Source organism: Molossus molossus, unplaced genomic scaffold (genome assembly GCF_014108415.1).
Source record: "Molossus molossus isolate mMolMol1 unplaced genomic scaffold, mMolMol1.p scaffold_m16_p_18, whole genome shotgun sequence".
Classification (NCBI taxonomy): domain Eukaryota; kingdom Metazoa; phylum Chordata; class Mammalia; order Chiroptera; family Molossidae; genus Molossus; species Molossus molossus.
The window spans coordinates 11706314-11728772 of record NW_023425353.1 but is presented as its reverse complement, the minus strand read 5'-3'; the positions used below and the strand labels follow the sequence as shown (position 1 = coordinate 11728772).

The 22459-nt window shown below is 48.3% G+C and overlaps 1 protein-coding gene across 1 annotated transcript in view; it reads left to right on the top strand.

The window, feature by feature from the left end:
- PTPRG (protein tyrosine phosphatase receptor type G) overlaps positions 1-22459 on the top strand; it is a 524592-nt gene that overhangs the window by 373302 nt on the left and 128831 nt on the right. Inside the window, exon 6 of the mRNA XM_036267442.1 lies at positions 13774-13931. Within this exon, the coding sequence (XP_036123335.1) occupies positions 13774-13931 (158 nt within the window). The remainder of the gene's footprint in view (positions 1-13773; positions 13932-22459) is intronic.

Here is a 22459-nt window from a genome sequence, read left to right as displayed (position 1 = left end):
ATTTTTACAAACCTGAGAGCCATGCGACACATAAATAGAAAGGAGAGAGGTGACTGGCTGTGGACTCTTGTCCTGTCTCTCCATTGAGCAATAGAAGGAAGCACCTCAAAGTATCTAATCAGTTATGTTATTTACTGCCAGCATCCCCTCGAGAGGAAGGGTTTAGGGGGGAATTGTGCGTGGACCCAGGCACCTACAGTGCTTTTATACACCAGAAGCCCTCGCCAGGAGCCACAGCTTGTGAAAGTTAGTCCAGTCTGTATCCAATCCATTTTCCTTGTGTCCACCGTCCGCATCCACAAACGTGTATGTGACCTGCTGTAGAAATGTCGCCTTCTCTGGTGAGCAGTTTTACCCAGTTGTATGTTATATCCTATGTCAGTAAAAAAGTATTTACTTTTTTTCTTTATGGGTGACTTCCTTTGTTCTTTTTCATGGTGTCCACCCAAAGACAGTCCGGCGGGCGGCCGGTGTGCACTCTGAAAGGCGTCGGGCTCTCCTTGTGTCCCTTATCTGAGGGAGACCCGCTTTTTATTTCTGGAAGGAAGCTTGCAGGTGGTGATTGGTTGTTGAGCTTTGACTGCCTGGCCCCGTCCTGGCCACCACCTCTCTCTTCCCGAACCTACCACTTTAGGGGGGGGTGGTTAGAAATGCCTCCGACGCTGGTCGGACGGAGATGATTGCTCTTCCCCAGGCCTCCCGAGAAGCTGTCAGTGGAAGTACAAGCACATTATCACCTGAGAACACCCTTCTGTGACTGTCACAAGAGAGGCTGCTGGAAGCTTTGTTGATGACACCAGTGCAAGCCGGGGCTGTGCAGGCAGAGCTCCCTCTGCACGGCCACTTCCCTGACAGGCCGGTGTATTCCCGGGGCTCACAGTCATCATGTTTTCCCCCGGCCCTGGGTGCTCCTCCTCAACTCCCCAAATCTGCGGACAGAGTCACAGAACAGCCAGTGAGCCCGGGCATGGAGCAGGCCGGGAGACACAGCCGGATGGTGAGGTGCCTGCCCGGCCCAGCGTTCTCAGGGCCTCCTCGTCCATCCCACCTGCTAGAATGGAGGTTCTGCAACCAAGAGTGACCTGGAGAGACTGGCCCTGGAGCCTCTGAGTTCCTTCTGACGCCCTGGGTGGGCGTTACTTATACAGCTGCCCTGGCGTCGTGGCCACAGGTACACTTTGTAAAAAAGAAGCCAGCCCCGGGGTGTGGTGCCCCTGTCACCGCACCTGCTGTGGCGACACAGATGGGGCTGCCTTCCGGAGGCCATGTGGCCATTTCTGCAGAGTTACACACGTCGTACCTGCCGAACCAGCGATTCCACGTGGAGCTTGACAGCCAGGAGGAACAGCCACCAAAGACGTGTACGGGAGCTTTGTTCCTAACAGTCCCACAGTGGAAACAGCCCAGACGTCCACCAGTGGGAGCCTGGGTGTCGAGGCTGCAGTGAATTCATACCGGGGAATATTATTGCCCAGCAATTAACAATGATGCACTATTTGATTTACACAAGCACAAAAGAACACACGCTGCGTGTTTCCTTGAGGTCAAGTTCAAGAATAGCAAAACTGATCTGTGGTGGCAGAAATCAAAGGTGGGGGAGGGTACACTGAATGAGAAAGGGATATGAGGGAGCTTTTTTTCGGTAATAAAAATAGTATATATCTTGATCTAGAAGATGAGTACATAGGTGTAATATAAAAATATAAACTGTCCCCCTAGATTTGTGCATTTGACTGTTTGTAAACTAAAGAATAGCCCATATATATTATTACAGTAACTTCTCAAAACATTACATGCACAGAGCTCACAAGTAATCTAGCAGATAAAGCTGTTGAAAGTCCTGACAGTGCCAGTGCCGGGGGACGTGAGCACCGGGATCTCTAATGCTGGGGACAGTCTGGCAGAGTCAAGCCAAGTCACTCGGCAGTGCCCCCTGTGTGTCCCCTGGGGAGACGCAGCTGTGTGCGTGCCATGGGACATGTACAAAAATGTTTTGTGGCATCGTTTTCCTAACTGCTCGAACCTAGAGAGCCGCAGATGCTATCGCTAGCAAGCTGGGCAAACACAGCAGTGTCGTCACCCGATGAAAAGGATGAGAATCTGTGCCTCTCAACCGCGTGGGCACCTCCGAGGGCCAGGAAGTGAAGCGAGAGTCTGAAGAATACAGAGTATTCCTCCACCTGACGTTCCAAACATGAGGAGCCCTCACCTGTGTGGTTTGGGGGCACACGTGCAGGTGGTGAGATGAAAAGAAAGGCAAAGCACTGGTTGTTTTAAAAGGAGGCTGCTGGTTACTTCTTGGGGTGGGATGGGGACATGATGAGGGTCTGGACCAACCCAGAAAGGAGGGGAAGGGCTCCCCCTGTTCTGAGTGATGGTCCCTCCGGGGCTCGCTCGGTCATTTGTCAACAGCCCGTTTGTGTTTTGTGAAGTTTTCTGCATGTGTGTTCCATTTGAAAATCAAAGCAGACAATGGCTGTCTTACAAAGGAGGAGGGCCGGACAGGGCTTCCCTCTGGGACACTGGGACACATCCAGTCCCGGGGCCTCCCAGCCAGCAGAGGGGAGGGGCAGCTCTGTCATCAACTTTCCACGCGAGCAGCCTTGGCAGGCTGTGTTCTCGCTCCAACTTGATTGCAGGCCAGAGAAAGCACTGTGGCTGCCTTGGGATGGTGTCAGTAAGAGATGAGTTGGGAAGCCAATACCTCCTTTCTGCCTTTAGAAAAAGGAGGTCAGACATCAAGGCGGTGGGTGTCAGGCGACAGGACGGAAAACAAAGGCCTCGGGCTGCTCTGTGCTGGCTCCGTCCCCAGTGCGGGTCTGACCAGCCCGACAGGACCACTGAGTCCGCCAGAGACCCTCTGAGGGAGCAGGCAGTGGCTGGGGGACTTGAGCCGAGGTCTCTGTGACTTCAGACCGGCCCTCCCAGACCACCTCGTCTGTTCTCTGCCGGCTCACCACCACACCTTCCAGCCTTGACTGCGGTTCACCGGGTAGACCGCGGACAGGGCAAGCGAAGGAGTATTCAGACCGTATCCCGTGACCATCCCTCGAGCACCATTTCCATTACCTCTGGGCTCAAACATCTTGGCAAAAACTGTCTGTCTGAGGCTAAATGGATACAGTTTCTAAAAAACATCTTGTATGCCTGGCCGGTGTGTTTCAGTGGACTGAGTGTCGTCCCATGGGCTGAGAGGTCCCAGTTCGATTCCCTATCAAGGCATATGCCCAGGTTGCGGCTCGATCCCCAGTAAGGGGTGTGCAGGAGGCAGCCAGTCCATGTTTCTCTCTCACATCGATGTCTCTCTCTCTCTTTAAGAAACCAATAAAAACATATTTAATATATATATGAACTTTGGAAAAAGAGGACAAATCCTAGAATAAGGGACTTCTGAGAAAAAATAAGCTCTTAGGCGGAAATAGTGGTCTGCGTCTCCACAGTCCAGCAGCAGGACGGAGCAGGGATGAGTTAAGGGGTTTGGGGGGCTCTTGCCTGTCTTGCGAATCGGAACCTTAGGCTCCTTTCATCATAGTGTCTGTCCACCCTACCGTTCATCTGGTGCCTCGCAGGGGCTGGTCAAGGTGCTAAGGGGAAGCTGATGAACAAGATTTCCCCTTTCTTGGGAAAATTTTCCTCTCGTGAGGATATTTTTCTTTTGACTTCGCCGTTCTTGGTGCTAAAGGTCAAAAAGACTAATATCATTTGCCGCACAGTAAACTTGTGTGCACATGAATAAGCAGTTGGAACTTTGAAATGAGTTTTTATAAAAAGCCTGCACCATGGAGTACTCTTAAATGGAATTTTAACACCGCTGAACAAGGACTCTGGAACAGGGCTTCAGACTTCAGGCTCTCGGGTTTGAATCCCAGCTCTCCACCGTGGGAGCTGTGTGACCCTGTGCAGGTCGCCGCTCTTCTCTGTCCCTGAGGTTCCACTTGAGGCTAATGCAGGTGCCTGCCTCATGGGTGTGATCTCAGTGCTTTAAGACAAGGAAAGTGCCCACAGGAAGGTGCCCAGCAGGTGCTCACCGTCCTGTAAATCACAGGTCAGCAAGTACAATCTGCTGGCCAAGTCTGGCCTGCAGTCTCTTGTTGTAAATAAAGTTTTATTGGAACTCAACCATACTCATTTGTTTACATATGGTCTATGACTGCTTTCACGCTACAAGGCTGCAGTGGCTGAAAAACTGATACTAACTGGCCTATTTATTCTCTCATTCTTCACACTAAATGTCACCCTGACCTTGTCTATGCAGTGGCTATCACAGTAGCCCTACTAATGTGGTCTTCACACAGTGGGGCAGTGTGAGCACCCACTGCTGTCCTTACTCACCAGTTGATACACTTGCCGGAGATGAACTTGATTTTGCCCAAATCACCATGTGATCAAAATGTATTTCAACCGAATTCAAGAGGGTTCTATTTTAGTGTTTACCTTAAAGAAAGAAATTCAAATCATCGTCTCCTTTTTGAATGGGAGGGGTTGCGCTGCGTTACTTGCAGCCCACTGGTCGTTTTGAACATCTTAACACATTACAGAATTTCCCGTGCGAAATTTCTGTTTTTATCATTTAATTGTATGGAACTTTCCTGAAGTGTGCTAAAAATACTGCAGCGCTTTGGTCTTGACTAATTGGCTCCTCTGTTATGGATGCAGGAAGGGCAGATGCTTATCTGAACACTTTTAATCTCAAAATCTTCTAGAAACAGGCGCACTGAGGCCATTTCCACAGTTTCCCGGATTTCGGTGCGTCCAAACCCCCGTAGATGCTATTTCCATATCTTTTCTTAGCTAAAGCCAGGAAATGGGATGCTGTGTGGCTTCTACTGCGTCATTAATAGTGTTGTTAACGACAGAAGAAGACTTCAAAAGTGCTTCCTTTTGAGTTAAAATTGAATTTGAGGCTGGTTCTCAGTGCCCGGCCCTCTCTCAATATTTGTCATTTGAACCAAGTGACAAGAGCCCAGGGAAATGTCCTTTTCCTGGTGGTTCCAATGGGATGTGAGGAGCAAAGAGAGTGTAAAAATATGTCTCCAGTTGCCTACTGCTTGCGAAAGCACTTGAGGCTGCCCTGTGATTGTGTCAGCCTGCCGCGTGTGTCCCGTGGCACAGGAGAGCGGCGTTGTGGAGCAGCCCAGGGCACCGCTACCTTCAGTAGCTGTACAACCGGCTCGAATCACCTCAGCTCTGTGCGGCCTAGTTTGCTCAACTGCATAATGAGGGAATCATAGTGCCAACCGTACTGGTTGGTCCCGAGGAGACACTTGTGTCCGCACACGTCGGCACTCCGTCACCACCAGCACTGTTGTCATGTGCTGCCCTGAGTGAGGGGCCGTGTGGAGGCAGATGACTGGAGCTCTGAGCTCTGTCTCCATCACTACCTGGCTGTTGAAGTAGAACGTGTGCTTGACTGAGCTGGGTCACACCAAAACAAAGTGGAAAGATGAAGACAGCGGTGAAAGTGATGGTTTGGGGTTTGGCAAAGGGAGTCGCTGGACGATCAGGGGAGAGGGTAGTGGAGAAGGAACCAGAAAGGGGGTGAAGGAAGAAGCAGCAGCCTCTCTTCTGTTAACCCTGGCTGTGTGCCCGGCCCGGCCAGGGTGGTCTATGCGTGCAGTCTTATTTAATCCACAGCAGCACAGTGAGATAAGGATTTTTAGTCCTGGGGAAAGGTATGTAAACTGAGGTCCGGGTAGGTGGGCCGATTGGTCCCTGCTCCCGCAGCAGTGACGCTTTGAGCCCAGTGTCTGGGGTCCACAGTGCACTCTCCCCAGCTCTGCCCTGCCACTTTCTCTTCTAGCATTGGCCAACTTCCTGGTTACTGTCAGACTGAGGCTGAAGATGAGCCTCGCTGTCCCCTCTGTGAATGCAGTCATTGACTGGCCATCGGAAGGAAGCTAGAAGAACGCACACAGCATGTCAGTTATGGCCCCCAGGACCATGGAGGGGAGAGGCAAGCAGGTCCAGGGGATAATGCTGGGTTTCTGCCACAGATGACTGTAACATTTGAATGTCACGGTCATTTTCTCAATTGTTGACAAGACTCTGTTCTTTGTATCATTTCTCTTTGGAAATATTAATGTCAACATATGTTTCATTCCAACGTGATCCCTTAAATCAAAATGCCACATATGGCCAACTGAAACCACCAATAAACTCAAGGAGGTTAGATGTCTTTAACCCAGGGTGCAGTGGCTGTTCATGACCTTGAGGCACCTCTGAGGGGCTTGAGTAAGGAATCTGGTTAATTAGGTGGACCTCCTCCCTCTCCAGACACCTGCTCAGACCTGTAATGATACTAGTTATTCACGCCATAAATGGACCTCTAGGCTTTTCTATGCACTATGCCTGTACGAAAGGCCAGGGGGTGTACATTTAACCTCTGCCCCCTGGTGGAGAGTGTTTCTGCATCGGGAGACCCAGATTCACTACCAACATCACTGTGTGATCTTGGTACAGTTGCTTTTCCTCTCTAGACCTCATTTTCCTCGTTTGTAAAATGGAATGGGACTAGCGTCCTTTGAAACTCTCTGGAGTCCCATAGTGCTATGTGGTTCTTGGTGACTTCCCTAGGATCTCCTCATGACGTCAGCCTGGTGCCTGTTTCTTAAAATCACCTCTCATGATGCCTGCAGCTAGTTACACCTGGAAATCAGGCCAGCCCCATTTCCATTGCTCTGTCTTTGCCATTTCTTCCTCCTTATCGATGACAGCGAGATGACATGCCTGATAGTCAGCATCCACTTAAATACAGCTAGTGTCATTGCTTGTATTTAGATCATGAAATTAATTCGCTGGCTCCCTCTGGGAGGCCTTGCCAGCGTCTTAATTATAATATAATGCTTTGTGACCTCCCTAATGGCTTCTAGATGCCAGGCTCCTGCAGTCCCTGGGTCTGGTCCTCAGGCTCTGTCTTTCCATCCTGAACTCCCTTTTCTGCTCCTGTGTGTCTCACCAGCCAGTCAGAACCATTGCTGCCCCAGATCACAGAGTGCATTCGTGGCTGGTCCTCACTTGACCCACAGCTGCTGGCTCCATGTCTAGTGATTCGGCTGCCTCCGGAGTTTTAGCCACATTCCAGCTGTACTAACCAGCAGCTGGTTTTCCATCCTAGAGCCTGTCATATTTGGGGCTTTTTTTTTTTTTTTGGTACGTGCCCCTAGTGGGAACCGAACCCTGTACTCTCTGGTCTGCAGGCCGATGTTCCAACCGCTGAGCCAAACCGGCCAGGGTTGGAGCTCTTGAGCTTGTTCTTCTACTTTCCCTCTTGCTCATTTCATTAAAGCCACACCAGGCAGAATCCCTTTGGTACTGGCTTTGCCCTCTGCCTAGAATGTTCTCCTGAGGTAGTTGCATGGTTCAGTTCCACCTTCAGGTTTCTGATCAAGTGATTCCTTCTTAATGAGCCTGCCCTCAAAATTGCCGTTTTCTAAACAGTAGTCAGGAGAGACCTCATGAAAAACATGTCATTCAAATATGACTAAATTGTTAGCAACTGGAAGGCATTTGGTCTAAAGTTAGCCATGAATTGAGAACAGAGAAGTGTTTCAGGCAGAGTGAAGAGCCAGTGCAAAGGCCCTGAGGTATGCATCTGGAACTGCAAAGAGGCCAGAGTGGCTCTACTGATGAGTCAGAAAGTAGCAATGGATGCGGATGCAGAGCTTGTAGGAGCCCATTGGTATAGCCCTGGTAGGAACCGGCTACTCCAGTGTGGTCAGCGTGGTTAAAAATGCGGACTCTCAGCCCTACCCCAGCCTTCTGGATACAAACCTACATTTAACAAGCCCCCAGGTGCTTTTTGTGCATACATTAACTTTGAGCAACACTGTCATAAATCTTCCTCATTTAGAGAGACCTAATACCCAGTTTCTTTCAGTCTCTCTCTCTACCCTTCCTGAGATGAAGCAGAAGGCCAGCCCTACCCCAGTAATTATAACTGTTTAAGGAAAAATTAATAGTTTTTTTCTATTAAAAAATTTTGGAAATCCTGAGAAACTAAATAATCATTGGGCTAAAAATAGAAGCTTGGGCTTTCTATTTTAGTTTTACACTTTCCTTGTTTTGGGGGTGACACAGGTGTTCTTCCCCTAAAGGCCACCATATTCTGTCCAGTGTAATACTTTGCTCACTGGTGTGTGTGTGTGTGTGTGTGTACTTTATGAGTAACTCCATAACTCTTGGTTACTGCTGCATAGGTATTGTCTGTATGTTGATTGTTTGCCATACTTTATAAAGGGCTTTCTTTTTTCTTATATAGCCAAAGCATTGAAAATATTAGGTTGTTAACACTGAAAAAATGCAATCAATCAGATGATTATCATCTAATGTTTTAATGATCACATTTTTAATCCAATTATGCATGTTTGAATCTTTCGCATTTTCTTTAATTAAAGATTGCCTCCTGGCAGTGCTATCAGAAATAAGGAACTGAACAGAATCGAGCCAGATATGATTTAATGCTGAGAGGAAGCTGTCCGGATAGCTGGGCTTAACGGCTGACCATGACTTGAAAGCCCTCATGCAAAATTTTCTAATTGATAAGGAAAATTTAATCATCTTCAGATATACTCCGTTTGCATTCAAATAGGTATTCCTTTTTCTAAATAAACCTCCCCTAACTGATTATTCATATTGTCGTTCAAAATGCTTAAAAGATGAAAGACAGAGTTGGGTGAAATGTGGACTACTTAACACAGTGTGTATTTAATATAAAAGTCATACATTATTCATTTTTGCAATTTGAATAACTGAATTTAGCACCCCTGTTCCTCATCTTTCTCTTTGATGAACAATTAATTATTAAAATATAATATTGTCTGCATACAGCGCTGGGATCCCTGAAAGTGAAGACGAGATGCCTTTCTTTTCCGTTCTTTTATCTGGTAGTGTGCAGTACCTGCTCGGCGTGGGTAACAGAATGAGCGCTAGTACAAGTCCAGGGTTTCAAATACTTTTCTCAACTAGTTCAGTGGCTGGGATAGGAATGTTTTGACTTCAAATTACTAATCAGGATAAAAGTTGGAGGCAGAATGCTCTGATCAGGATGGGTTTGAAGTCAAGCTGCCCTTCCATAATAAGATTCATTTAACAAGCACTCAGATGTGCTTATCCTGTGCCTAAGCCAGTAACTAATGTTAATTATTCAGTCTCCTTATGAGGCCGATAGTATTAGGATCCCATTTACAGATGAGGGTTCAGCTACCGAGAGGTTCAATAACTTGTCTTAGGTCAGTCCTTGAAGTAGACAAGTTAGGATTTAAATCCAGGGGGCTGGTTCTAGTACTTCTCTCCATTTGACAACATCTCCATTTATGAAGATTTTCTTAGTGGAGTAGTTTCTTCCTTCTTCCCCAGCGGTCCTCAGGAGCTCCCAGTTTTGTGGACAGCGCTAGAAATCTAGGGCTACCGTGTCTAAAATTATTTTGGAATCACAGATAAGCACCATGAGCACCCCATTTGTCAGTGGAGCACCACCTGTGGGACTAGGCAGGAAATGGTATTTTCTGGAAGATCAGGAAAAAATGATGTTACATTTGAATTTAGAAAACCTAAGAGGGAAAGAAAACAACTCAAGGGTTGTTCTGTCATGTGTGTTCACAAAAGAAACGATCATGAGCAATGGAGGCACCTGAACATGTAGCATTCTTCCCCCCAATTCTGGTGATGACTATCAGGACAACTTTCTAACATGCACCCAACCCCTAGCACAGCTTAAAGTAAGGGAGGTGCCCTGGCCGGGTGGCTCAGGGGTTGGAGTGTTCCATGCACCAGGGGCTTCCATTTTGATCCCATCAGGGCAGGGTAGTAATTGATGATTCCCCCTCTCTCTCCCTCCTTCCCTCTTCCCATCCCTTCCTCCCCCTCTCCCTCCCTCTCTGGTTAGTGAACATATCCTCAGGTGAGGATAAAAATAATAACAGTAGTAGTAGTAGTAATAATAATAATAATGGAGGTAGAATGTGGCCTGAGGGCCATATCAGTTCTGCTTGTTTGTGTATGGCCCCTAAGCTAAAACAGTTCTCACATTTGAATCCTAATTAAACGAAATGGCATTTCTCCCCAAAAGAATCCTATTCTTATTATAGAAGACCCATATTCTAAAAATTGTCCTCAGTGATTCTTAGCATTTTGAATAATGTTAATAAGATTGTGGAAATGTATTTGTTATATAAGTACCTATGTGACATCTTTGATTTTGCTCCTTGGCCTGCAAAACCTAAAATACATGTTATCTGGCACTTTACAGAAAACTTTGGCGAATCCCTGGCTTAGACGCAGTGTGAGCGGCCTGTTCCCAGCCGGGTGCTTGCCTTGATAAATCAGGGTTTCCAGGGCACTGCGCTGAGCCTCGTATGTGTATTAGCTTGCTTCATTTTCACAGCAACCCTGAGCAGTACACATTCTCAGTATTCCCATTTTACAGATGAGGCAAGTACCTGAGAGGGTAAGACCTTTCCCTAAGGTCACACAGCTGTTAAATGTCAGTTGGCTCCAAAACCATGCTAGAGTTTTGGCAAAGAAAACTCGAAAAGTCTAACCTGTCCTGCTCAGGCTGGTGAAGAACGTCAGATAGGATGTCCATTGAAAGCACTGATAATCCAGTTAAAAGAAGACATGGGCACAGACACTTTCAAAAAGTACATGGTTATGGAAGATGTACGTGCCTAGGCTTTGGCATTTTACAGGAATACTAATAACAATAATATTACAAGTAATTAAAATAAGAATCATATTTACTGTTTCTGACATGTACACTATGTTCCAGGCTCTTCCCGAACCCTTCTCTTTCTTGCGATGATTTATTTCATTTTCATGTCGGCCTGGGGAGGTGTGGGTAACAGCTCACACAGCTCACAGGTGGGAGGGTCGGACTGAAGGGACCAGGGGCTGAGGAAGGCAGCGGTCTGAGCCGGTTTCAGCACAGGTGATGTTGCCGCTCACTGCTCACTGCTGCAGACTCCAGGGGTCCTTGCAGAAAGAATCTCATCCGAGTGTCTGTGGTCTCCTTACATTTCTACTTTGTCTCCCTTACCTCACCCTGCTCTTCCATTTCCCGCGCCCGTGGGTCCTTGGCTTCAGCCTTGGTGGTGCCCGCTCAGCCGTCTGAGTCGCCCGCTCCTGCTAAGACTGGGTTTGGAGAAAGGGCTCGTTCGCTCCTGAAGCCCTGAACTGGGGCTGTCCGAGGGCCTGGTCTCAGAGCTCTAAGACCCAAGAGCACTAATGGCACCCCTTCGTTGTGCCCCCTCCAGGTCTGCCCACCCGACCACCCACCTGATTGCACCTTCTAGTCAGCTGAAGCCGGAACCTGCCCTTGGGTTGGTCAGGGATGGAGAAGCCCTCGGCATTTGTAGCAGTGGCCGAGGCTGCGGAGACGGAGTCCCCTTGAAATCCAGTCTCCTGGGGTTGGTGGCACTGCTGTTTCTGCTTTAGCTTTATGTTCTCGCCAGCCCGGTTCTCTTCCTCGAGTGGGTGCTTCCGAGGGGGCTCGGCGCTGCGTGGCTTTCAGGGGCTGTCTGGTCCTTTCCTGTCGGCCTGCAGCGCTCCTACCTGCAGCCCTCAGACTGAGTCGGGCCCCTCAGGGGAAACTCGACGGATTTGCTGTCTGGAGCCCTTGGTCCCCAGGCAGGTTGTGTGCTGCACTATGAGCCAAGTTCACCTTCCATGAGGGACAAATGAAGGTGCTGATTTTCTGGGCTGTGATGTCAAGCTCTATGCACTCTCAATTGCCTCGGGCTTTGTGTGGACTATTTATACAGCCCAGGAAGTGCCCGCAGATGCCAAAATATGTCCTCCTCTTAGCCAAACCTGTCCCAGCCAAGTGTACTTGCCGAGATGCCCCCATCATTAGGCTGCCGGGAACCAGGCTTAAATTAAAGCCCAGACTTGCCAGTGGGCACAGGGACAATCCCATTATATCCGGCCTTTTGTTGACCAGAAACCGCTTTAGTCATTTTGATTATAGAGCCCTATAATTTGAGGACTTTTGCATTTATTGTTAATATTTAATACTTTCTTTTAAACAAAGAATTGAAAAGAATGTAAGAATCAGCCAAGGTTTCTGCGCCTCGTGGAGACCTGCTTGCTACTTCCCTGGTCACTAGTGGCCTTGGGCTTGATTTCTTTAAGGTCTCTTCCTCATTCCCACAGGTGTGAAGTTGTAGGCTGTGCAGTGCGAGAGAGCAGGGACGGGTCAGGGAACGGAAGCCTGGGTTCTGAACGCCAGGTTTTGCATTCCGGCTCTGTACATAGTCAGGGACAACAGGACCTACGTCACAAGGCTGTTTTAAGTATTCAATCAATTAGTCTTTATAAAGCTCTCAGAAGTGGGCCTGGCACCTACAGTTAGTGCTGTTTAAATGTTTTCAACACATAAATACTCAGAATAGAGCCTGGCATCTAGTAAATGTTAAATTTTTGTTCAACGAATCTCTACTAAAAGGAAATGCCATTTTAATTATTCTATCATGGTCCATTTCTATTGGGGTTTTTGCATCGTTCCCAGTTACACAGACCTCTTGAGTTAGGGACACACATTTGCCCAACTACCTGCACCTGTTCTGCAAGGAGGAAGGGGGAGGAGGCGTGAGGCTTGGGAAGGATGGTCCCGTAGGCACAGGTGTGTCCGTGAAGTAACCTGGATCCCTGCGTCCCCCAGGAATGTGCTGGGGAGGGTGGAGGCCATGAAGGAGTTAAGGAGAGCCATTAGCAGGTATCATAGACTAAAAGGGATAAGGAAGGAACCCTGACTTAAATTCAAGTCAGGGCTAGACCTTTGGAGATGCAGGTAGAGACTAGAACTTCCTCTGATGTGTGAAAGAAGCTGGATGGTCTACTGAGCCTGGATGGGAGAGTTATAACACAGAGCCCTGATCTGTGTCACACTGTCCCTTCCTGCCTCAGGACCTTCACACATGCTGCTCCCAAGGCCTGAAATGCTCTTCTCCTCTTTTACCCCCCTCCCACTTTCAATATTCAGCTAGTTCACTTCAAGTCCTTTGGCTGAGTCCATCCAGGCAGGCTCCAGTGTCCACGTGCCTCTGTTCACACCCAGCTCTGCCCCTTGGAGGTTCTGTGAGCTGGGTAGGTACTAACCCTCTCTGTACCTTGTTTCCTCTCAGAGTTCTTGTGAAGTGTTGTTGCTGCGTATATCTCAGCCTAAATGTCATGCCTTCTACTTCAGGGAAGTCTGCTCCGCGTGTATAAAGGAAAGAAGTATATTTTCAGGGCCACCACTTTAAAAGTTCAGGGTCGCTCCTTGGTTAGGTTTCCCTTTGAAACCAAGAGGAGATGGAACTGACTTCGGAGCTGCACTTTACCCTTGATTTCCGGTTCCTTTTCCCACTGATTCGCTCATGGGTGCCCCAGAGTCTGCTCCAATGGCTATTTGTTCTTAGGTATCAGACAGGGAAGTGCTCTCTGGGGAAATGAGATTGTGGGGGTTTGGGGTAAGCAAGATCATGCCACAGCTTCTCTGCAGGACTGTTCAGGACTTGACTGTGCCAATGTTCTGCCCATTCTGGGGAGCGAGGGAGGCACTGCAGTGTTGCCCAGCGCTGGTCATCATGGCACCTGTTCTTCAAGAGATGCCGTGCGTCCTGGTGCCTCAGAACACACCTGGGAAGCGCCGCGCTGTGCTCTGTGCCTTCCCCAACCGCTGGCGCCTCCAGGCTGCATGCAGACACGGCGGCGGCGCACTCGCGGCAGAGGGGTTTGCCGTGTCTCAGTGTGGTACGGCTCACCGTTGTGCTTTCTTTTGCCTCTTCCCCCAAACAGAGAAGGAGACCTTTCTGGATCCTTTCATTCTCCGGGACCTCCTGCCTGCATCCCTGGGCAGCTATTACCGGTACACGGGTTCTCTGACCACCCCGCCGTGTAGTGAAATTGTGGAGTGGATAGTCTTCCGGAGGCCTGTCCCCATCTCCTACCACCAGGTAGATATTCAGCCCCCAAACGGGGCTTCTGTGTGTGTGTGTTTGTTTTGGGTGTCTCAACTATCTAACATTGCTAGGTAGTTGTTTGGTTTCACTTTTTAGATCTGCTGATCCTCATTGATTCTTTCTTCCCAACAAATGTGTTTTTTAAACTAAGAATTGTAAAATATAAAACATGATTTTTCAGCTACAAATGAACCAGCTGAAGAGAATCGCAAGCATGAAACCAGGGACAGTAGAAGTCTTCGGTCTTGAGAAGCTAACCCTCTTCACCCATGGTGGTATCTTGTGCCAGGAACTCGTCTGAGCCCGACATGTGTTAACACATTTCATCCTCATGAACAGCAGTCTCATGAGGTGGCTACGGTCTGTAGAGGAAAGACATAGAAGTGCAGTGACTTGTCCAAGGTCACACAACCGATTCCCGAGCCATGGCATTTGATCCCAAACATCATGCTCGGAACCACTCAATCTACCCAACATTCAGACAAGAGAGAGATTTATACACATGAAGGAATAAAAGAAAACCACCCTTGATTGAGCTCTCTGTGTGCCACTAAGCACTTGACATATGTTTAATTTTATTAAAGAAAGACGTTGAGAGATAGGTATGATGCCAGGATTGGACCGTGAGGCCATCGGGTGTGGGAAGACTGGGTACCATGCCCAGGGATTCATGAGTGTTGAAGCCAGAAACCAAGCCTGGGTTTGTCTGATTTCAAAGGCCGTGTTGCCAACCACTACGCTGAACTGCTGAACTGCTGACCTCTGAGTGTGGCCTGGCGGTTTTCCTAAGAAGGTGAATTTGGGCTGAGCCGATAAGTGGGAAGGAATTGCTGAAATGGACATAGGATTGAGGGCAAGGTCAGAGGAACAGGAGCTACCAGGGTGCCAGGGGTCTTGAAATCACCTCATCAGGAATAACAGATGAAGGGGAAAGTTCTTAGAGGGATTATCTTAGTCACCAGAAATGCAGCATACACTGAAGTGACAGAAGTGTGGGTCTTCTCCATAGTTCCAGAAAAGAGAGCAAGGAACAATGGGTAGGATTTGTAAGAAAGCAATTCGAGCCATTAACCAGCAGTGCCTAAAAATGGATAGTTCCCCTCTGGCCGTTCATAGAAATGCCTCCCCAGAGCTTAACAGCTAGGGGTGGGGATGAAGTACAGGGAAGGGGGGGTTGGGGGATGACGTGATATTACCAGTGATATAACTGAAGACACTGCTTCCCAATATGGTTACTGTAGCCTAGTGACCTTTCAACTGAAGGGCTGGCTACCAACTGACAACAGTCTGGGTCTCGTGTCAGATAGTATTCAAGAAGACAGATCCAGTAGACATTGGCCGGTCTTGAGTCCTGTGCCCGATTGAATGAGTCAGCAGAGTTGCTTCCTGAGCCATCAGGGTTGCCCGGGGGTGAAGGGAGCAGGAAGTGCAGCAGGAGCTGTGTGCAGGAGACACCTTACCTTGCGGGCCAAGGGAGGTGGCGTGGCCTGTCAGTCACGCTCACTTGGCCTCACTGCTGTTGGCGAGCATTTGATTTCCAGATTGTTTTTCTTTTAATCCTGCTCTTGTCAAAAAAGAAGGACTAATGCCCTGGCTGATGTGGCTCAGTTGCTTGAGTCACCTGTTCGATTCCTGGTTTGGGCACATGCCCAGGTTGCCACTTTGGTCCCCCGTCGGGGTGCTTGCAGGAGGGAGGTAGTTGATCGATGTTTCTCTCTCACATCAGTCTCTCTCTCTCCCTCTCTCTCTGCCCCCCCTTCCTCTCTCTCTCAAATCAATCAAAACATTTTTCTAAAAAGAAGGCCTAGCAGTTTGGTTTCTGAACAGGATCTGCCCGCCTCAAGGAGATAATGAACTATGAAGCGAATTTTCTTCCTAAGGGCGAAGCCAGCATTGTTTTATTAAAATAAAATTTTACAGTCCACATGTTTACATCCTCAGGGTTGGGGGAGGAGCTTTGAAAAGGAATCCTTCTTGTGGATTAAGATAAATGCTTTTGGCCCTGGCCGGTTTGGCTCAGCGGTTAGAGCGTTGGCCTGCGGTCCTGAGAGACCCGGGTTCGGTTCCCGCTAAGGGCGCGTACCTCGGTTGCAGTTTGTCCCCGACCCTGGTCGGTCGTGCGGGTGGCAGCCACTCGATGTGTTCCTTTCACATCGATGTTTCTCTCTCTCTCTCTGTTCCTCTCTCTCCCTCCCACTCTACCTGAACAAAAAATGGAAAAATGTCCTCGGGTGAGGATTAAAAAAAAAAAAAAAGATAAATGCTTTTGTCTTCAACGATATAAAAGCCAGAGTGGGCCCTGGCCGGTTTGGCTCAGCGGTTAGAGCGTCGGCCTGCGGTCCGGAGAGACCCGGGTTCGGTTCCCGCTAAGGGCACGTACTTCGGTTGCAGTTTGTCCCCGGCCCTGGTTGGTCATGCGGGTGGCAGCCACTCGATGTGTCCCTTCACATCGATGTTTCTATCTCTCTCTCCTTCCTCTCTCTCCCTCCCACTCTATCTGTACAAGAAATGGAAAAATATCCTCGGGTGAGGATAAAAAAATAAATAAATAAATAAAAGCCAGAGTGGGAGTTGTTGAGCTGGGGAGGAACAGGACAATGACCACAGCCTGGGTTTCACCGCCGTCTCCGAGTTTCAGGCTGGGATGTTCTGTTACGTGCCTGTCAGCAGCACGCGTCCTGGCATTCGGTACCCGGGCCTTCCTTTACTGAGACTGGTTTACCCTCAAACTGCCCGCCACCCATACACTCGAAGAGCAGAAATGATGAAAGGGTTTTTCTCTCTGACTTTCAATAGTTTCTCTGGAGCTATTAATTATTGTTTCAAGGAAATCGTGAAGAAATAAATTAATCATCTTGGCTTCCTTGTGTCTGTACTATAAACTTTACTTTTATCGGGCACAGCTTCATATATCCTTGCCTGTCTCCCGAGAAAGGAAAACAGCTCATTTTTATGTGGCCGAGCTGGCTCCCCGCCGGCGAGCGGCACGGAGGTCGCAGCTGTGCCAGCCCTCGGAAGGAAGACATTAGCCATCCAAGTGGTGTCGCTTCAGACCTTCCCTGGCCCTGCCAACATTCTTTCTGAAGTTAGCACAACATGTTCATCTCAGGAAGGCGAACAGCCAAACGCGAAGAGCCAAGCAGACAAGACCGTGTCTGCGTCTGGGGAAGAGGACGTTCCCTTCCCGTTCTGTCTCCTCTTCTCTGACACGTGCGCGTGCCCTGGGCCGTGAAAACGCGCCTGTCCGCCGTGAAACCGTGCTTGGCTCCAGCCGTGGGCTGGTGCGATGTGGATCTCTTGGAAACCTTCCAGAGTAAATATGAGCAACTTCTTATTTTTTCTGTTTTGTGAGTCTACTTGGACATTCACACCAGCCCTGGCGCCCGTGAACCCTGACTCTGGCTGGCGTGACAGTCTGGAACTAGGTGCGGCGTTGCCGAAGTGTCACACGTGGGCTTCGCTGGCCAGCAGTCAGGATGGCGGCTGTGGCTCCATTAAACACCCACGGTTAATGCCAGGCAGAAGTCACGCCATGCCTTTGTCACCCGGACACAATGGTGACAGTCGGGTCTGGAGGTCAGAGAGCAGGATCGACACACTGAGACAGCTGCCTGCATGGGTTCCTGCCCGTCAGAGAACATGATCATCTCGAGTCCAGAGCCCTGGGGTGTGTTTTCTTCTCGAACAGTGACTCTCAAAACACGGTGCTTTGGCCGGTGGAGACTGTCCCCCTCCCCTTTCCAGGACTGTTTGCTTCCTGTAGTTTAAATATGACGCTGCCCATCATTTTCCTCAGCGTGAATTGTAAGTGCTTCTTGGGGAGTCTGTCAGAAAGGCAATAAAAGTTTAAATATGTCTAGCTTGTTTACTTTTGGATGCTTGATTTTTTTTCCCTGCTAAGAATAAGCTGGAGTGGAGAGAAAAGGTTTATTCACATGACTTTTTTTGTTTTTTAACCAGTCTTCTCTCTCTCATCAGCAGTAGAACAACTCTTTTTGAATTAATACCATGTTTCATTTGGAGCCAGAGTACTTGGGGTTCCACGCCTGGGTCTAGTCTTCAGACAAATTACTCAGCAACTCTGCTACTCTCTGCCTTGGTTTCCATCTGTAAAATGGGGTGACTCTAGTGCCCACCTGGACGGGGTCATTACCGTGATTCAGTGATGGAATGTGTGCAGAATGCTGGTCTGGTGCCCGGCACCGCAGGAGGTGCTCGGGAGAGGCTGGGCGGGTTGTTGCTGTTGCTAAGTGATCACCAAGGCCCTAAGGCAGCACTGTCCAGTATCAATAAAACAAACACCATAGACATCATTTGAAATTTTCTAGTAACCACAAAAATGTAGAGAGAAACAGGTGAAATTAATTTTACTGTATTTTATTTAGCTCAATTTTTCTAAATTAGTATTATTTCAACAGGCAGGGCTAGCTACATTTCTGGTGGGCTAGCCGTGTGAGGTGGCTGGTGTCGAAGCCTGATGTTTGTCTCGAGGCCGCGTAACTAATGAACCACTTAATTCAGGAAGTTTCTGTTCCAACACTATAATGGGCAGTGCGTATGAATAATGGTGTGTTGTTGTTTTTTAAATAGTGGGTGAAGGTGTCATTATTAATCCACAGCAGATAGCTGTCTTTGTGTAATTATGGTTAAATCCTTTCCTTTCTGTAGAAGACATTTCTATAATCACCTTCATGAAAAGCTGTCTGTAACTCTGGGGTGGTGGGGGTGGGGCTGTAGTTACCTAACTACTCTTGGATTTTCTTTTTGCAGCCACATTTCAGTAAGTAAACCTTGGAAGCTCCGGGCTGTTGAGAATTTAATATTCCATCATTGTTGTCTTGTTTAATCACGAGCCAACAAAATAGCTCGTCTCCCATCACCTCTCAAATGTATGGTGAAAAAGTGTGTCCTTGACCTTAAGTGTGACATTTCAGCTCCTAGTGCTTCTCCTGGTTTCTTGTTCTGCTGACAGTGGACGCTGGCATTGCCCCACTGTCATTACATGCCCGGTCCATAGTGCTGTGGCTCATATGTTGCTCTGATTTCCTCTTGTCTCCCCCTCAGCCACGTGGTCCTCGCCACGTCCTGTGGACGAGAACGCTTGCTGCACCTGACCCCCGTGAAGAGATTTCAGCTTTCCTTTGATTCGCACCAACAGATTAAAAACTAATTATTCTCCGTAATATTTTTATAATAAAAACTAAGTTGAAATGATTTATACACACTTCCAGCTAACACATTTGCAATTCAAGGTTAAAATTGCTCTTGAAACAGCCCCAGTTAAAACGTAATTACAACTCCCCAAGCAGGAATAAAAGAAAGAAATGTTTTTTTACATGTTCCCTTCCAAAGTTAAAAAGTCAATTTAATATTGCAGAAATCAAAACTTTCATTTACTTTCACTAAGTGATAGAGACTTCATTGGTTATGTTACAGCACAGATACATTCAAGTGTGTTTGTTACCTGAGTCTGGCAGAGAGCGAGGGGAGGGAAACGCAGGCTTTGTGGGCGGCTGGTTTCCTCCTGGCCTGGCGGCTCCTTCACATCCCGGTTCTTCCTGCGTCGGGCCGGAGGCTGTTTTTTCCAGAGGTCAGGAGGAGCGGACAGTTGTGTTGCCAGTCGTGGGCGTCCTGCATGAACGGTCTTTGGGGATCAGCTGAAGGAAATGTTTGGGGGTTTTGACGATCACCCCGTTATTCTCCCCGTGCCTCGGTGAACCGTGCTGCAGGCCTGTGATGCGTTAGGCATAAGCCTCTGAGAACATGAAAAAGCAGCCAGCTCGGCCCCTGTGTGATCTTGGGCAAGTTATTTCATGTCTCCAAGCCCAGTTTCCTCACCAGTCAAAAATAATGCTCTGATGGTACCACCAACCTTGTGGCATTTCTGTGAGGATTCAGTAAGAGAAAGCACATAACACTCTTAGCACAATGCTTTGCACGTAATAAATGCTCACTAAACATTAGCTGTTCATGTTCATGATGTAATAATAATGTTACTTTAATGTTATTTTAAACTAAAAACAAGTTAGAAACCAAAATAATGTTTGTAAAGTGCATGACTAAGTACACGGCATATGATGGGCTTGATAGACACACATTGTATTTTTATTTTTATTGATTGATTTTTAGAGAGAGAAGAAGGGAGCAGGAGAGACAAACAGAAACATCGATGAGAGAGAACATCAGCTGGCCGCCTCCTGCCTGCCCCCCACTGGGGATCAGGCCCACAACCTGGGCATGTGCCCTCACCGGGAATCAAACCAATGACCCCTTGGTACATGGGTCAGTGCTCAACCACTGAGCCACACTTTCCGGGCGATAGACACACATTGTAAAGCAGAAGAGAAGGGAGAAGCAGGTGGAGCGTGTAAGTTGCTAGAGTAGAGCCACGATGACCACATTCCTCATAAAATAGTACAAGTCGTAATGGTGGTGATGATAATAGTCATTGAGTGTCTACTGTGCGCCCGGAATGACGCCAAACCCCTCAAATACAGTAACTCATTTAACAACAACAAAAACCATGAGGTAGGTAATGCACTGTCCATTATACAAGTAAGAAAACTGAAGCTCAGACACATTAGGTACTTGACCAAGGTCACACACTTAGCATGTAGGGATTACAAACAGCCTTCCAAACCCAGGTGGCAAGTTTGGAGGTTGGAGATCAGGCACAGGCCGGCTCCTTAGGGCCCCACAGTGAGAATGGGAGGTCCTTAAAGGTACTGAATGGGTGCCATGATCTCATGTACATTTTCAGAGCATCAGTGTGTGGCCGTTAACCAGATCCAGAAGAGTCGAACAGATTAAGCTGGTCCAGGCTCGTGTGGGGCGTCCGTGTTGCTCAGCTGTGCGGGCCCCTTCTCGTTGGAGTCTGTGAATGGCATCCCTGCGAATCAGAGACGTGGAGGCCCAGGTGGTGGTCAGCATCACCTTTAGTATGTTTGCAAGGCAAGGGTGAGGATCGAGGGACAACTTGAAGCATCTGTGTGAAGATACAGCAGTCTCCCCTAACCTGCAGGGGATGTGTCCCAAGACCCCAGTGGATGCCTAAAACTGGAAGCACCGAACCCTGCATGGACTATGTTTTTTCTGTATGTACATACCTTCCCACCTAAAGGAAGCACTTGACGGCTTCCCTTTGGCATGTCTGAGTCGCCAGCATCACTACGCTTGTGCTTTGGGGCCATTGTTAAGTGAAGTAAGGTGGCGTGAACACGGGCACGGCGGTACCCTGACAGGTGATCTCATAACAGACGCTGCTAACTGAGGTGCCAGGACGACCCAGGGGCAGGTGTTGTCCATGGCATGGACACGCTGGGCAAAGGGATGACTCACGCCCCGGGCCGGACAGCAGCACAACACATGATTTTCTCCCACCACTCAGAACAGTGCACAGTTTAAAACTTGCGAATTCTTTCTGGAATTTTTTATTTAGTACTTTCAGACTGCAGTTGACCACAAGTAACTGAAACCTCAGACAGCGAAGCGGCTGATGAGGGGGAGACCACTGTTTCAGTAGATTTCTGGTCCACAAGATCACTGCTTACCTGCCAAAGTGAACATACAGGCTCCCCTCGCCAATCCAGGGACTGGAGGTTTCCTGGCAAGAGCCAAGCAGGCCCGTTACCGACGAGAGAGGCCCCTGGCAGTTCTCATCCGCCTTGGCAGCATGGCGGGCTTTGGGTGAGCGCGGCCAACCTGCGAAGGACGTTTGAGTCTGCTAAGCACGGGCTCCTTTTTCTCTCTTGTGTGACTGTCAAGAGAAGATGTGATCCAGGTGGTAATATAATGCCGTTCAGGTCAGTAGCTCACCCGAAACCACCGCAGCCTCCCTTCGAAGCCTTCCGGCGGCCTGCTACTGACGAGGAAGTGGCCGGTTGTGAAGCCACAGCGTGTCATTAAGCTGTAAGAAGCAACTGAAGCAAAAGCATTTTTGTGTTAAGTTCAGAACCTGCTTGTTTTTATAGTTACATGACTAATTCTTTCCTGAGACTTCACAAACACACTTTTTAGGAGAACTAAATGCTGTGTTGTGAAAGAAGCAACTCTTCTGGAGAATAAGCAAACCCGAGGTCCTATTGCTGAGTAGCCTCCCGGGACAGGTGGCCGACTTCGCCAGAAAGTGTCTGGTCTCACTTGCGCTGTATGGCAGCCAGTCTGTTTTTTTTTCTTAATCATTCTGAAAGTTAAGGAATTCCTTCCTCTATTCAAATCACGTCTCTAAGGCTTTAATTTAAATCAATTTCCTCTTATTTGGCCTTCTCCGGACATGGAGAAGAGCTGGTCAGCATCTTCCACATACAAGGGCCTTTAATCAAATTACTTCTCATTCCATTTCTTCAGGCTACACAGCTCCACTGCCTTTAACCTTTCCACACAGGATTTATTCTCCCTCCCTTGAATCATTGTGGTCGGTCTTTCCCTAGACTGTCTCCAGAGGGTCTTCACTTCCCTACTTGTAATTTTAAGAAGTTATTTTCTCTAAGCAAATGAACCTTCTCTCATTCGGGGCGCTTTCG